Raw genomic sequence first — 16,956 nt, 5'->3', positions numbered from 1 at the left:
GCTGGTATATAATGTATTACATATTGTTCTAAACACTATCAATTATCAACGGTATAGTTACACTATCTTACACCTAGGAAAAACCAATTAAATATCTGAAATGAATAGTATATACACCGTTCTATTTAGTACATATTATTTTATATATTTTTTAATAAAAAAGCCTATAATATACATACCTACCTGTATTGTACACATTACACAGGTAGGTACTATGTGTCTAGAAAGTTTGTAAACGTTCTGCGCTGCATACTGACGAGCATGCAGTAATAATGAACCTATATTTTAACTTTCTAGACACACTATACAATATAATGTACATATACGCATTGCAAATACAGGACATTCCTATAGAATTGAAATCCATTCGTTTAGAATGAACATAAAAATTCAACTGCAGTTTAACATTTTATTATATAGCGTTGTAAACCGATACCTAGTCAATAATAATAATTATGCATAAGTGCATAGCACATTTTAGACTAAAACTATATACCTATTTTAAATAGGTAGACTATATTATTATGTTTTAACAGCATATTAGTATAAAATAGATAACTGATATAGTAATAATATAAGTATTACAAATCATGATGTAAAATAAAATCTTGTTTTGAAACGGTTTCAATATAATAATAATATAATCAAATAGATCAAAATATATTGTTCTAACCATACTTAAAATAATAAATTGTCTTTCACATTCTTTTACACGACTGTACTGCTATTGTTAGCTTGAAAACGAATGTCGAGAAACGCTATAAATTTCCAACGGATAAACGATAAACCGATGCCAAAAACCATTTAATTCAGATTTTAGCATAGACAACAATATTGTCTCAGACGTCTATATTTTTGTGTATGTTTCCGAGGTGTCCGCATTGTAGTGTGGCCTTTGGCATACAATCGAACAACATTTATAGAAAATTACATTTGCATCGGATGGCCGGCACAACGAATAATGTACGTCAATATTGTGAAGGTGAAAAGTGTGCTGCAGCCGTGTCAATGAATCGTGTCTCACAGGCAGTCCGTGTCGTGTATATGCATATTTAACGTGGAATTTTTTTTTGTGACTTTCCTTCGTGGACAAAAAGTTTCGACGCGATCTGAGACGCTCGGAAACATATTTTCTCAAAACAAAAAATCTGGACAGATATAAGATATAGGTATACTTAATGTAACGTGTACGGATGCAGTTTAAGGAGGCAAAAAACCTAACGCATATGTGATGCGTATATTATTATGACCACGGCTACGGAAACAGAACATGTCATTGACGGGGTTTAATATTTTTCTCTCCCATCATACGCGCGCGAGTTTACCATCACGTTTTCCCGCCGCGTTTGGACGCTGAAAGTCGGGTTAAATTGCGTTTTCGAGAAAGGAAAAAAAGGAAATATACCTAATATAATCTATTTCGAACGTCACGTCTCCGTCTCGACAGACCTTTCAACACGCGGACTGCAGCTGATCACGTCGACGTCACAACGATATATCGTATTGTATACCTATATTATAATATTCTCTGCTGGTCGCGTTTCTCCTTTCTGCCACGGGTGATAAAAACGCGAAATCGCCACAACCGTCTACACTCTACAACACGTCGACACAACACCGGTTTGCGTAATAACATCGAGTTGTTCGGGCACTATTTTTTTGGGAGGGGGGGGTGCTCGTTTGGCCACGAGCTCTTCCATGGTCGACCATAATAGTACCTATATATATTATAATAAGTATAGTTTTTTTTTTTGTTTTAATTATTCTTAAACATCAGCAACTTTAGTTACAGCGCCTTCGTGACCATACGCGTTTTGTATGGGGTTAGGGTTGGTTGAGGAGTAAGTGGGGCGAGGATTTGTCACTAAAATCCCGAGTGGTCATCCATCCGGGAACTTATAGTGACGCCGCACCGGCCGATACTTGACCTCAGAACACGTTGATGATTGAGGCCAGCCACCTAGCCACACCAGGCCACATCTGGTATTATAGTTTTGTAACATAACTTGTAGCCATTTAAGGGCTTAGGGTTAATCTGGCCCCACTACTAAAAAAAAAATCTTACCAATGTCACTAGACGACCCCACGTCTCCGCTGATATTTGCACGTTGCGTATGAGTTGTACGACTAAATAATACAATAATTTATAATATACGTATTGCCCACCGTCGTCTGACTAGCCGACTATAGTGTTATTATTATTATTATTCTACCGGGAAACGGTTTTAGTTTCGTGTGCGTGTTGAGTAACGACACGGCGATTATACGTATTATTAATCATTATTATTAATTCTATCTATTATATGGCACGGCGAAGACGCGTTTGATTTTAAGGTTTACGCATCCCGTTGCTTTTTGCCACGGACTTCTATATAATAATAATAATATACAGTAATAATACACATCGCGCGAGGATAATATACAATGGATGCGTATTATATAGGTATAGGTACGAGTTAGTTTTCTCTCCGGCGCGGCGCCCGCCGAGTTTTGCATAACGTCGTTATTACGCGAAGTTTGTGAAATAATACGTTTTTATTTAGATATTTCTGTAATATTATTTAGTTTTACACCAAACGGGTCGGACGAGTGACAAAAAACGGAATAAAAATAACCAAACGTCATATTATATTATAGGTACGATAGGACTAATACAGTTAGGTTTTTTAGCGGAAAAGAAAAATCCGGTCCGTGACATTAAACGCGCGTAGGTGCCTATAACCGCAGTGGGTATATAATATTATAACCGCATATGCGTTTAAAGGTTGTCGGATGAAAGTGATGTTCCTCTCGGATTCATAACAAATAACAATGACCAACTGCAAGACCATCTGACCTAATTGCAGTGTATGACTCGCACTCGCAAAAAATATAATAAATCATACGTATATTATATATAGTATGGGTGTGTGACGTGTGTGTGTGTTTGTATATGTAATGTGTTTCTCTGTCATGTATATATTATTATGTATACTTACCGTTTTTAATATTTGTGAATCATACTGATAAACATCGAAATCATTTTTCCCCACCGAGTGAAAAACCACAAACGTATTTTATGTATAGATAGTGTATAATGTGTCATTAACACGCGTTTCAATGTTTTCCCGAAATAATGAAAAAAAAAATCGCTTTTCTAGTTCAAGGCAATCGTTGAACCGAGTGAGTGCATTTATAATATATAATATGAATGTATATGGCTTTAAATATTAAAATATGAATATTCGTATAAAAGAAAGGGAAAAAACGTAAGCGTATCAAATTAAAAAACGATTGTTTAAAAAACAAAAATGTTTTCGTTTTGTCGATGATATTATATAAATAAAATATCATTAATTGGAACGCATGACCATTTCATTACGCTTAGACGACCTATAACACTTTTTTTTTTAATGAAAGTTTCATACCATACTCTTAATAAAGGTCACATTTCAATATTATGTGAACAGTATAAACTTACAGTTTCTATAAGAACCAAATCAATAAGCAACTATTACTTATATGTTACATTTTGTCACAATAAACATGACTTACATACATTTTATGACTTATATATTATGATAATAATGCCTTAAGGGGGCTGCAGCAGGTTTTGTCAAAAATCAAAATTAATGTTGATTTGACTAATCTAAACATTAATTTTGTTTGCTATAATATTTTTCAATATATTTAAATTCCTTACCATATAAACCTTAAGGGGGCTGGAGGGGGCTCCAGTCCATGAAAAAAAGTGACTTTTAGACCAATAAGCTAGACAAAACTGGAAGAATTTGGTTTGACAGATTATTGTTAGTGTCATAGTAAATAATATAAATACAAAAATATCATATTTTTTCGATATTTTTATTCTTGGATATCACAGCTGAAAAAAAAAATATTCAAAATCGCCTCGATCATTCCCTAATAAACTTGTTGATCAATCATAATCCGTTTTCAAAATTTAAATGTGTCAAAACAAATTCGTCCAATTTTGTCTAGCTTATTGGTATAAAAGTCACTTTTTTTCATCTGCTGCAGCCCCCTTAAATGATTAATTTTCAAATGAATACACTTCGATTTACGATATCGATAAAAATGAACGGCTGTACCTGAGTTGAGTCCAGTCGAGTCTATAATCTATTTTTGAACACATGTATGGTTAAAAGTGTTTTTTTTGCCAATAAAAATATAAATTTATTTTTACATACATTTTGACAACATAAAAATGATTTTTTTAAATCGTATTATAAAATATGTATTTTTAATATTCGATTTTTAACATTATTATTATTTTTTCGTTTGCGTTGTACGGTACAACTTGTACCTATATTATATTTTGTAAGATTCTAATGATCTATATTTTTGTTGGCTAAAAACATATTTAACCATATTTGTGGTCTAAAATATATCATGGACAACCCTAGGTCTGTTAAAATAAGTTGGAGAATGTTAGTGTAGTCTAACCAAAATAAAAATCTGGAACCAAAGAAAAAAGTATCTGGTTAATAGTTACCTACCGAAAAAAAATCTGGGACCCAACTAGTATACTACCAGTGATTATAGTATTTGGGACCCAACTTGGTTGTTAACATAGTTATTTTGAAACAGCGAATTAAGTGATGTGTGTGTGTTTAAAAATGAACTAATTTTAACAGCGTCTTAATAGATAGGTACTATTACACTATCTCTGTAAACCGTGTAGTTAACCCGTTACCAAAGTATACCAATAATAGTTGAAAATGTACAACTATTCAACTATAGGTTAAGTGGTTATTTAAATGTAGTTATTAATGACTAGTGAAATCGTTTTAATCAAACAACGTTGTTTAATTTGGTGAATTATAAGAAAATTCTGAACACGGACCACATGGTTACACGGATTATGATGACAGTGTAATCGTGTAGTAGTAACTTTATAGTTTTAAATGTCAACCACTTACCAGTACCCACTGTAGTTGGTACTTGGTTGCAGCATGATGATTAGCAGATATATATATATATTTATTTAAGATAATTGTAAATTCCGATGATCCGTAAAAACATTGATTAAAGTACATAAAGTGGAATTATTCGTTCCAGTCGAAATATGTTGACGCATTGTTTAAATGAATTAATTTATTCCGATTGCAGTTTTTTTTTTCGACAATGGGTTTTTGAAGAATTCTGTTTATATTAGTCATCAAATTACCTTCGAAATATTTGCGGTGTTAGGGACGTTGGGGTGACTAATTTCAATACGGAATACGGTTTTTAAACGAATATCATTACCCACGGGTTTTTTTTCTAGCCATTATATTCTACACTTGTACGGTACGTTAAACCTTATGATATTAGATATTTGAAATAAACACTATAATACTTGATTATTTTATCTATACAAATCTGTTCATAATTTATTGACATAGTTGTATGATAAAAATATATCAAAACTATAAGATTACCCCATAATCTATTATTATAACACGTTTAAAGTAAATTGATAATGATTGTCTATAAAAAGTAATTAAAATTGGATGGGAAAAAAATATGTAACACGACCTAAATATGTATAGGTATTTATACTTAATTAATGTTGTGCATTTATTTTGATTGTTGAGAAATTAAATCATTAAAAAACAAAACAATAATTATTATGTATATTATATTCTTCTATTTTTGTAATTTATGCACTTCGTTAGTTACACGATATTATAATACTAGTATCATAGAAATATATCGAAATTTAATAGTACCCTTTTAAAGTAATTTTGAATGACTCATCCTAGGTATTGTTTTAAATGGTTTTTAGTCAAATAGACAAAAGTAAAATGGGTGATATTATAATAATATAATATAGCACCTCAAAACGTTTTGGAAGTGTTTGAAGGAAACTCATTTTATACAAAGGAGTAAGGACATTCAAATCAACTAATATTTAAAATTTAACATGCATAGGTAACTAAACTTTATATTGGTACTCCATTATATAAATATGAATAGGTACCAACATTTTTATGTTATAGGTACATAATATTATATAGGTACTTGCGGTATAGGAATATCATACAAATAAACTATTTAAATTTTATTTTATTAAATAGAATAATAGCCGATCAACAAAGTAAAATAGTGGGAATATGGGGGGGGGGGGGAGAAAATCGTGACTTCCCAAGTGGCGTCTGGCGTATGGCGTATTGCAATTATTTGGCACTGTGATCGTGCGCATTGCATTTTCCGTCATTCCGACTTAACGGTACACTTGTTAAAAAAAATTAGATGGATAACCTCTGTAGACTGAGGTGAATAGAAAACAATTCTCATAAAAGTAGATACTTTCAGCAGACCTTAGACACCCTGCATATTATATTAGCTAATATAAGTAATACGAATATAGTGATATTTCGTTAGAATTTGATTGAAAAGAAATAAACTCTCACCGTTACATGGTTGTTTTGCGCATGTTAATATTAGAAGATATCTATAATTACTAAAACCCATTTTTTGCAAGTTGTTCTTTTTTTACATACATTTCAACAAATAAGAAATAGTACAAATTAATAATATTATACTGAAACTAGAATTTAGATTTGGTATTGGTGACACGTTTGATTGTACTCAGGGGTGGGAATCCCGTGCCAAATAAAAAGTAAAAATAGTTTAAGAATTTTTATTGGAAATTGAGCAAGAAGAAAGTTAATTTGAATACAACCTGGCCGTGAGGCGTTTTAAGACCTCCCATTGTTAAGTTGATTTTCCCGTCTTCAGTACAGTATATATACCTCAGCGTATGATTTGAGCAAACAGCTGACTAAAGGACCGAATGTCGTTTACACATATTAATAAGCAAACTAACTCAGAGAAATGCAAAAACGGAGTGAATAGTGAATACACAAGTCGATAGTGAAAGAAAATTTAAACATTTTTTTTTTGTGTTTGAGGACTATTCTAATTATAATGGTATAGCGGACACCTGATTCCTGGTTCCAACTCTTTACCCTTTTAATCCCTACGTGTCAGCTATAATGGTATGAAAAAAAAAATTAACCCGTAAAGAGAAATCTCTTCAAACAACGGCGGCGCCGTCTAAATGGATAGACAACCCAACTCGGACGAGATCAGAATATAATTCAATGCAAATGACATGGCACAGAGGCGGACAATCGAAATAAATGTTAACGGCCCCGTCGTGTAATGTACGCATGTGATATTTAGCGGAATCGATATTATATTATATTGTTATTTCGATCGAGATTTATACAGGTCGCATTCGATCTACACACGGCACATGGCATTATTATTATTATTAATATACCGCACATAATATAATAATATATCATTATTGTGTTGTGTATCACTATTTTGGGAGAAATATTTGGTACGTGGGCTTAATATAATATCGTTGTACGCTATATATACAACGATCGGTATAATTCAATCGTTAAATATGTATCGACGACAAACCAACATTCTAATCTCTAGGTCACGCGTAAAATAAAATAATAATAATAATAATAATAGTAATAAAAATAGTATGGGCAATAAAAAACACTTTGTGCACGAAAAAATCCAATTTGGCCGCACAATATGACACAACCGATATCGACAACCTATTCATAAAGTATACGCACGCAATATATTATATTAATATTATCATCATATAATAAATATAATATTCGAGTACTAAGCGCGTGTACTACTCAATCATCTCTCATATATATATTTTTTTTTCTCTAAATAATGAATATAGGTAGGTATGTTTATTTTTTAATCACTATGTGATCTTCCGGATATCCCCATTTATTGTTTGAAAACACGGCATCGTACACTTATAAGTAATACGCTTAGAGCATGCTGTTCGGTTTGGCGTAACGCCTAGCTGGACCGAAACGAGTGACTCGCGACGGACGACGGTCGTCGAAAGTCAAACGACGCCCACGACAACTGCAGTGTCGGATCGGTGTACGAACGTTATAGTAACTGCAGCCGGTAGTCATAATAATATACCTACATTGTGATATATTAAGACACTAAACCAGCTCCTCAGGTCTACTGGGACGTGATTCACGATGTTATAATAATATATACCGCCGTCACGTGGACGTTCCGGAAACGATTGTTATTACCATCAGATTTTGGTGTCACGCGCGCGTGTGATTCGGAGATTCGCTTTCCCCTCCCTATAGCCGGAAAATAATAAAATACTATACACGTCGTCTGCAATCTGGTATTTATGTAAATGTCGTGTGTTTCAGGTTCGGTAATGGTGTACAAGACGTCGTGGCTAGCGAGCAGTTTAGATTATGCTGACAAGACGCAACTGGCTACTACGACTGAGTGTCGTTTTGAATGTAGCCGTATTGTTCTATTTCGGGTCCTACTTGACCATCGGGTATGTGAAACGATGATGACGAAGATTCTTTACGTTGTCGTCCTTCGTCGGATCTATTATACCTCTACTATACTAATTCTATTGAATTCGCGAATTCAATTAACGCGTTGATCGTAGAGTGTATTAAAATAATATAATATTATACCACAAATTATATAAAACTAGATGGTGTACTTCTGAATTTGCTGATAACGAAAACCTACCTCAATGCTGTAGGATCATATAAAAAATAATTATTGTACAACACCTTTACTATAGTTATTATTGTATATATTGTATCAAATAATATGACAATTGTTAGGAATTTGAAGCGAGTGCCAAATATCAGTGATGTATAGTTAAGAATCAATCATTTTTCATAAAAATTATTTTTCTCTATTAGTGTTGGTACTGATTTGGGGCGGGTTTTGATTTTTTTACATTTTTGAGAATTACATGAGCTGAAAAGGGAGTGCACCATCTGGTTTATTATAATCTGTGATTATACTCTTCGACCAACGTGTTTATTGTTTTGTAGTATTGTATAATAATATACGACAACCGTCGTGTAATGTTTCGAAACGGTTTTGTTTTTATAGAAATGGAAACTCAGAAATCGTGGAGGAGGTGCAGATGTCCGGAAGAAACTTGGCCTCCATCGCCGAAGCCTCTCAAAATGGGGAAAAAGAAACGGCGGCGTATTACTACCAGAGCGCGTCCGGTGGATCGGCCAATTATCCTGAGCTAGCGCTTTTGGCCAGCATACAGCCAATCGCTGGACAACCACAGCAACAACAACAGGGTTCATCTGTCCAAACACCGGTCCAAGGTACGCCAAGAAAAATATACCCATAGCACGCTACACGATATTTTTCCTCTGCAAAGAAAATCTTCAAATCATAATTATGTTTTTATCAATAAGTAACCATGACAACGAAAACCTTACAAAAAATCGATCGGAAACGTTTTATCGTGTATCCAGCCCAAAAAAAAAATAATTTTTATGTTAAAAGTACAATAATAAAAGTTTTCTATACGAATCACACCGACAGGACATCGTATAATGTACATAATTTCTATATTAAGTTTGTATTTGCCCGCGAGAGCAACTGAACACCTCTATACCTTACCTTATTCGGTTTCGAGTGCGCCTGTCGTCTTGAATCACTTTTAATATCCACTTCAGTCGCGTCTACTTTCAGTGTATTTTATACAGCAACATCATGGTTGATATATTATCATATATAGACACTATCGAACCTTCCCCACTCATTATATTTACTTGTCACCCCTCTGCACCTCTCCAAAAAAAAAAAAAAAGAAAACAAACAAACTCGCAAACATATGCCAAATACACCAACCTCCCACCTGACCCGACGACGTCAGGGTTTCCTGTAGACAGCAGCATCATATTATAATATAGCTGCTGCCCACGACGATAAGCGTTTGTATTTTATATAATATTATTATATGTACGTGCGTACCCCGACCGCTCCCCTTACCTGCAGGTAGGACGTGCTCTAAGATGTCTATATATCATTTAGATTTTTTTTTTTAACACGCAACTTTAACGAACGCGATAAATTCATGGTAGACGATATACTACGCGATTCTGGGTGGCAGACTGTAACGAGTGTCGGAGTGTGCACCATTTTCCTTAACAATATAATGTGTACGATAAATAATATTCTCGATACACTTATAATGGCTGCAACACACCCACAATATTATACTCGTTTTATATATAGGCACTCCAATCCTCTTAAATATTATTCACCTCGGAATTTCATTATAAATTAGTGGATAAAAAAATAAGCTTAAACTAAAAAAAATCCCATGCGTTTCTCAACGCATGTAGGCAACCTATATGACGTTACATTGTTACCGTGTTCGTATGTCGTTCTTCATGATACGTACCATATACGTTATTCTTCGCTTTTATGTTATATCATCGTTTTATTATAATATACGATCATTATTACGACTAGTTACTTGGACATGGTACTGGATAGAATAATATTTATTTTGCTATTACGCATTAGACACTTAGGTACAGGGGGGTGTTGGGGGTAAACATTTTTATGATTATGATTTTTAAATTTTAAACTACAACTTTCAAACAAATACATAGTATTTAAAATATGCCCCGTAATATCGCTTATACATCATGTTATACTGTACTTGTATTATATTATGCGATAGTTTGGAAACAAGATTTTTCGCATTTTCGGTGTGCCCTAAAACCCTCACGGGCGCAGGTGTTTAGTGGGGGAAAAAAATGGTATTTCATGATCACGTCGGCATACCTGTCGCGGCGGCAGCGGCGGCGGGGGGGGGGGGGGGGGTTAAGTGCCGTACCCACGCAAAATGACGAAAACGCGACGGACGGCCATCGTAGTAGTTGTCGTAATGCGCGCGATGCGAGGGGAAAATATTATCTGAAACGGCGGACGGTGTTTGTTTTTTAATTACGTTTATTGTCAAATTACCTCGTGCTAATAAAACTCACTGCTGGCCAGAGGTCGGCCTTCGAGGAAAAAAAACACGTTACAGCTATAATATGGCCGCTTGTTACAGCGATAGCGCTTCTCAGTGCACACAGTATACAGACGCATTCACCCGCCAAGGCGACAGCTAGGGATAAGATTTATTTTGTTTTTAAAAGATTGATGCGCAAAGCCGAATAATAATTTGATTCTGAATAGGAAGTGTAATTTTTCGCAAGGTCTTGAAAACGGATGACATCACTAATGCGAAAAAACCGAAACGACGGTGTGCATTGCAATATATATATATATAGGTACGATGTAGTCAATGAATAATACCACATATTGGTATACCGTGATAGACAAGTATAGATAACCATTAAACTTACGACGGTAACAGAATACGACAATTTAGATCATATAATTCCGATTGATTATTATAATAATATATGGTTAGAATACACTTACAAATAGCTATTTATCCATTGAAAACTTGTCGATATATTATATATTATCAACATCAATTTCTGATTTTTTTTTTCATCGATAAACCGTTATCATTTACGACATTGCAAATTGCAATAGCATTACATATATCAACAGGTGAAATTATGCATATAAAATCTATATATTATAACCTCCGAACTCCAGTACTCGATATAAAATTGGGTTACAGTAAAATGAGTTTATTATTAATTTAAAAACCTTAAATAAACAAAATTCGGTTAAAAAACAAAAACTCATTATAATTGCATTGATAAATCATAAAATATGCATCATAAATGTTGAATAATAATAATCATTTAATTACCATAGCATTCCCTTAATATTCAGCTACAATAACTACCAATTTCTAAAGAGAAAACATAGTAGGTATTATGCTCAGTTCAATCGACACTAAATAATAATAGTAGTATGTTATAATGTCATATTTAATTCGAGCTTCTGGTGTTTAACTTTTAAGTTATAAATAGCTTAACTTCAAAAGGAAAAAAACAATTGGGTAAACTTCTCAAGGATTTCGTACAAGTGGCCAAATAATTCCCGAGAGAATTAGGTATACTTGCATCATCACCGTCCCAGTAAACTCTAGACATTCTAAAACACTTTACATTAAAAATGGGTACAAAAAAATAAATGCATCCGTAGATTATCTACGGGATACAGATACGGTAATCCACAAATTAAGCCATTGCAGATTCTGATTTTATAGTACACATTTTGTTCATGCAATTTGCAAAATATACAATATTATTAACGCTGTAAATATTATTATACACTGTTGGAGTATTGTAACACTAATACACATATCGTAAACATTAGAATATAATATATAAAAAACATGTTTATAAAATCATAACTAGTTTAAACAAATTAAAACTGAACTTCAAGGCAATCCACAATCACTGTACAGTATATTATATACTAAACGGACGAGGTGATCAAAAGATATAGGTACATTTTATATGCGTCTACTCTCGCCCGTTGCTATTTTTACCGTATTTTAGCTAATTGAAAAGAAAAAAAACTGCATCTTCGAAAAGAAATTACTTTTTTCTACTCCACATAGTGTTATCCCCGATAATGTAAATTGGATTCCATTGCACGGCAGTCTATCATTATTTCTTAAATAAATTGTACGGCGGCGTAGTAGTTTTAGGTTATATATATACTATGTATACTTATATATATTTTAATATTATAGTGTTAGACACTGTGTGTGTTAGGTTCCTACGTCATGTACGCATCTTACAGTACTCTTCGATGTGGCTAATGTATATTTAGCATGGAAATATGCGTACCAGATTCTAACGGTGCAGTTCACCTGATTAAACCGATTGACTATATATATATATATATAGTCAATATATACTTATCGAACACGAAAATCACAAATTTTTTTTTTGTCCCGCATAATGTGGGAGCAAACCAAAAACTAATCTCTGTAAAATGCTGCTCGTCGAAACCGAATAGGAAAAAAATGTACATCGTATAAATTGCTCAACACAAACGCGGTGTACATAGTACATATAAGTACATATTTATTATTTATACTCGAGTATCGCGTTGGCTGCCGCGCCGCAGGTAATATGTACATACACCACCGTTTTAGCGACACAAAACTATCCGTTTTACGCACACATTTTACATAATATATAATGCATACATATGGCTGGAGGTACGAGTTATGTGTGTTTACGTTTAATCAAAGTAAAACCATCGTCGTTATTGTATTGTGTTTTCCTCGTGGGCCCCGGCCGCAGGGTTAGATATGTTTCCCCCTCGAATTAAAAAAAAAAAAAAAACGCAAAGTTTTTACATAACATTATCGTAAACGGTAGGTAGGTAGGTATATTCGTTACGTGCTGTTTTGACTGACTGTTCAATGCGCGCGTATTGTATGCTATCCGTGATAATATATTATACTATTATATTTTGTATACTGTAAATACACATCGTATAATACCTACTATTCCCCCCCCCCCCCCACGTGCGTGGACGACGTTCGTGTGGTGCTAAGTAATCGAGATCATCGTTTAAAGGCGCACTGACAAAAAAAACCACTGAATGCGACTTGTCACGCGGCAGTCGTCGTCAAGGGCGATTTCCCCACCCCCATGGCTACAAACCCACAAAACAAAATGACTTTTCGTACGTTATCTCGGCCGTGTAATCGTCGTATTGCTATATAATATTATGGTACAATGTATAGGTATAGTGTTTAAGTACGTATATAATATAGGTACATGCGCAATGTATATAATATACAACATAATTATTTTTAGCTACGAAAATTCGTGTCGTTATTATAATTTTATACAATTACTTTTGGTCACATGCGTGATGGCGTATTTCGAGGAGCTATTATACTATATTATAATACTATTATTACGTCGTCGGTTCATGATCACAGGCGTTCGTCGGACTGAGCTGCAGCAGACTTAAAAAACAAATCGAAAAAATGATAATTGTCACCGACTACGACGACACATGCAGTTTGTTCAAACTCCCCCTCCTACCACCTACCGACCGCTAACGTTTTGTGGTTTTCGCGTGAAACATCCACACATTCGACCGACCGATTACACTACAACTATGAGACGTTTGATCATCACAATACGTACCTATATAGAAGCTCGTCGGCCGCCACGACGATGAAATCGCACAATATGCAATAATAATTGTATAACGAGCGCATAATTAAAACGAAAACCGTGCGCGAAGGAATTCAATTGTGACGCGTGCCCTGATTTACCGATTTCCCTCGCGTCCAAAAACCACACAACCTTCTGCCGCGCGCATTACCCCGACGATTATTATTATTATTATTCATTATAGGTAGGCACTGTATAACGTAATGTTCGTTGCTATAGCTGTTGCTACAACTATTACTACACATTACGACCTTGTGAAAAATGTTTTGATAGTAATATTTACATTCGATCGCAAGCCGCATCGTCCACTCATCGACGTCGTCGGCGACATCCACTGTTTCTGGTTTTGAGGGGGATGGGCGAGGGGTTGGATAAAGGCTACTAACATAAATTTACGTTTTTTGGCTGGATACACATTTTTCGTTTCTGACCGGTTTTTCGTTGTCATGGTTACTTTTTCACAAAACAATATTTATGGTTTTCGTAGATTTTCCTTGTAGGCGAAAAATATCAAGTAGCATTCTTTATATATTTTTTTTAATTTTTGGTATTTTGTTTTCGTAGTGACAATACGTTTAACAGTTAACCGTTCAACGGTCTTTTTTTGTATATTAATAGGTTCCGGACTATTCATGTATTATGATTTTCCGACAATTTAACCCGTTGACCCTCCGTCACAGTCGTTGAGATTTTTCTTATCATTTCGTAAACGCGTTTATCGACAAGTGGTTGTTTGAACGATTTTTGGAGATAATAATTTAGACACTCATTCACCGTGAAAGTACGTGCAATTGATATCAGCTCATCAATAATTTACCTATATAGTACCAAAGACGCGACATCATTATTTGCAAACCAATTTGTGACCCGAATCTATAAAAGTATATTTCAGTTTTATAAAATACATTATTATGAACTGTACTCATCATTATTAAAGAAGAAACTGTATAGGTAGATACTTACGAACAATTCTCTTCGTTATAGATACACAGACATATTATAAAAACAAAAATTGATATAATAATAAATAAACATTTTTATATTAATAATTAGTGATTTTTAACTAATAACATTATTATTAGTGTTCAGCACATTTCGAATTTTTACTTAAAAATATATGAAACGAAAATGGCTCTCCAATAATTTTCATAAAACTCCACAAACAAAAAAATATGAGCTTGTCTTCCTGCAACAGTCAAATTTATAACTAATTATTCAAACACATATAACTGTTATAAGTTAGGTATAATAAAGAAAACCAACAACATTGTTATTAAATACTTAAATTTAAAAATGTACATACATAATGAACTTTTTACGTACCTATGACATTGAAGCGTAGAGCGCTAAAACGGCTTAATCAACAAAAATATATTATTTTAGGAAACATTTTTCGAGCTCTCCCGCGGTACTGTAATTATTCATATTTTGGTGCCAAAATAAATGTTGTATTCCCAACTAGTAGACTGAAATTTTTTCAGTGAGTTGGACCGATTCGGTTTTAAAATATTTAAATTATAATATTAGGAGGTTGAATTATTTCTGGGTCGAGCGTCGAGCAGTACTAGTGTTAAAATGGCAAAGTCATCGTTTAAGACCATCATGATAATGGTGTCCGCCACTATATCAGCTATGTTCATACCCAGCCACCCTATCACATCAAGTGTACTAAATGCTTTTGTCGGGCCCTATCCAAAACTTTCGATAAAATATAACCCATTACAAGCGATACCGGTGTCTCATACAAGATGTCTAGGCAATAAAAGGTTAAAATAACGACTTAATATATTATTATAATAGGTATACATTTATATCGTAAAATAAGTATTCTTATCAACATTTAAAAATATAAGTTAATTTCAACGGGCCCCTATAATAGCCGGGGCCTTTTACTCTTGGTCCAACAATGCCCCTCCTCGTGGGGCCTTGTTCATACCTATATGCCCATACATATTATTATAATTTAAGTCGTTGTTTACAGGGACGACGTTGCGGGACGACGGTCATGTGATGCGCATCAAACCCAAGTCAGTGGTTGCTGCGGCCGAATCGTTGGATGCTGCCGACACTTCGTCTGCTTCAGGCGGCGGTGGATCGGCCGCGGCCGCACCGGCGGAATCGTGGACGCCCGAGAAAAAAGACGCGCCCACCCAACAACAGCAGCAGACGTCTACCACGACGACCACCACGTCGGCCACGACCACCGCCGGCACGTCCTTTGTGGCCGCCGTGGCCATGGCGATGGCGAACTCGGCCGCTGTTGTACAGCAGGTCAGGCCACTCCGCGAACTGCTCGGCTGTAAGGACAAGTCCAACCGCCGGCGGATCGCCCAGCGCGGCGATTATTGGGTGCTGTACAACTATGTGCCGGCCCGCCGTTGGTTCCGGTGTGACGAGTCTATCACGTACACTACGCACGCCGACTTCACGTTCCTCGACAACCTGGAACCGCTGTTGGAGAGGTAAATATTAAAGTGGTTCTATCCTGACCCTAAACGTGGGTCAACGGTTTTGGCTTGTAGAGGAAAGTTTTTGATGAAAGCCGAAGGAAGTGCAGTGGGTGGGATGACGATTTTGATGATGATCACGATGTGGAAACATTTTAAACGGATGTTTATCATTTCTTCCGTACTTACATTGTTATTCCATTTCAACACCAAAAGATAATAAAAAAGATTTTTCGATCAGACCAACAAAATCAATTTTCCTAACCCTATCATTTGTGTTAATGTATAGTTCCTGTACACCGTACACGGCATTATTATCGTAAAAATATTTATAGGCTAATGGATTTTCGGACATCATCTATACTTGGAACAAACGCGTGCGAAAGTTTTCACTTGGATTTTATTTTGAACTTTTATCTCACCAACTGCAACCCCCACATAATATATTTAAAACAATAAAATGTCGTAAACTTTTTCAAAAAACACGTAGGTATTAATTACAAAACATTAAAGGTGCCAAATTTTAACATACCACTATAAAT

At 34.7% G+C, this 16,956-nt stretch overlaps 1 protein-coding gene across 2 annotated transcripts in view; it reads left to right on the top strand.

Moving 5' to 3' along the window:
* Positions 1-16,956, top strand: part of LOC100159373 (beta-1,4-glucuronyltransferase 1) — a 72,131-nt gene that overhangs the window by 40,878 nt on the left and 14,297 nt on the right. For both annotated transcript variants that reach the window (XM_001942626.5, XM_029490795.1), the window contains 3 exons: positions 8,211-8,347; positions 8,926-9,155; positions 15,949-16,429. In XM_001942626.5, coding sequence (XP_001942661.1) covers positions 8,259-8,347; positions 8,926-9,155; positions 15,949-16,429 — 800 coding nt within the window. In that variant the 5' untranslated portion in view covers positions 8,211-8,258. The remainder of the gene's footprint in view (positions 1-8,210; positions 8,348-8,925; positions 9,156-15,948; positions 16,430-16,956) is intronic.

The sequence above is a fragment of the Acyrthosiphon pisum genome, chromosome A2, assembly GCF_005508785.2.
Source record: "Acyrthosiphon pisum isolate AL4f chromosome A2, pea_aphid_22Mar2018_4r6ur, whole genome shotgun sequence".
In the NCBI taxonomy this organism is placed as follows: domain Eukaryota; kingdom Metazoa; phylum Arthropoda; class Insecta; order Hemiptera; family Aphididae; genus Acyrthosiphon; species Acyrthosiphon pisum.
This window is presented reverse-complemented; position numbering and strand designations above follow the sequence as displayed.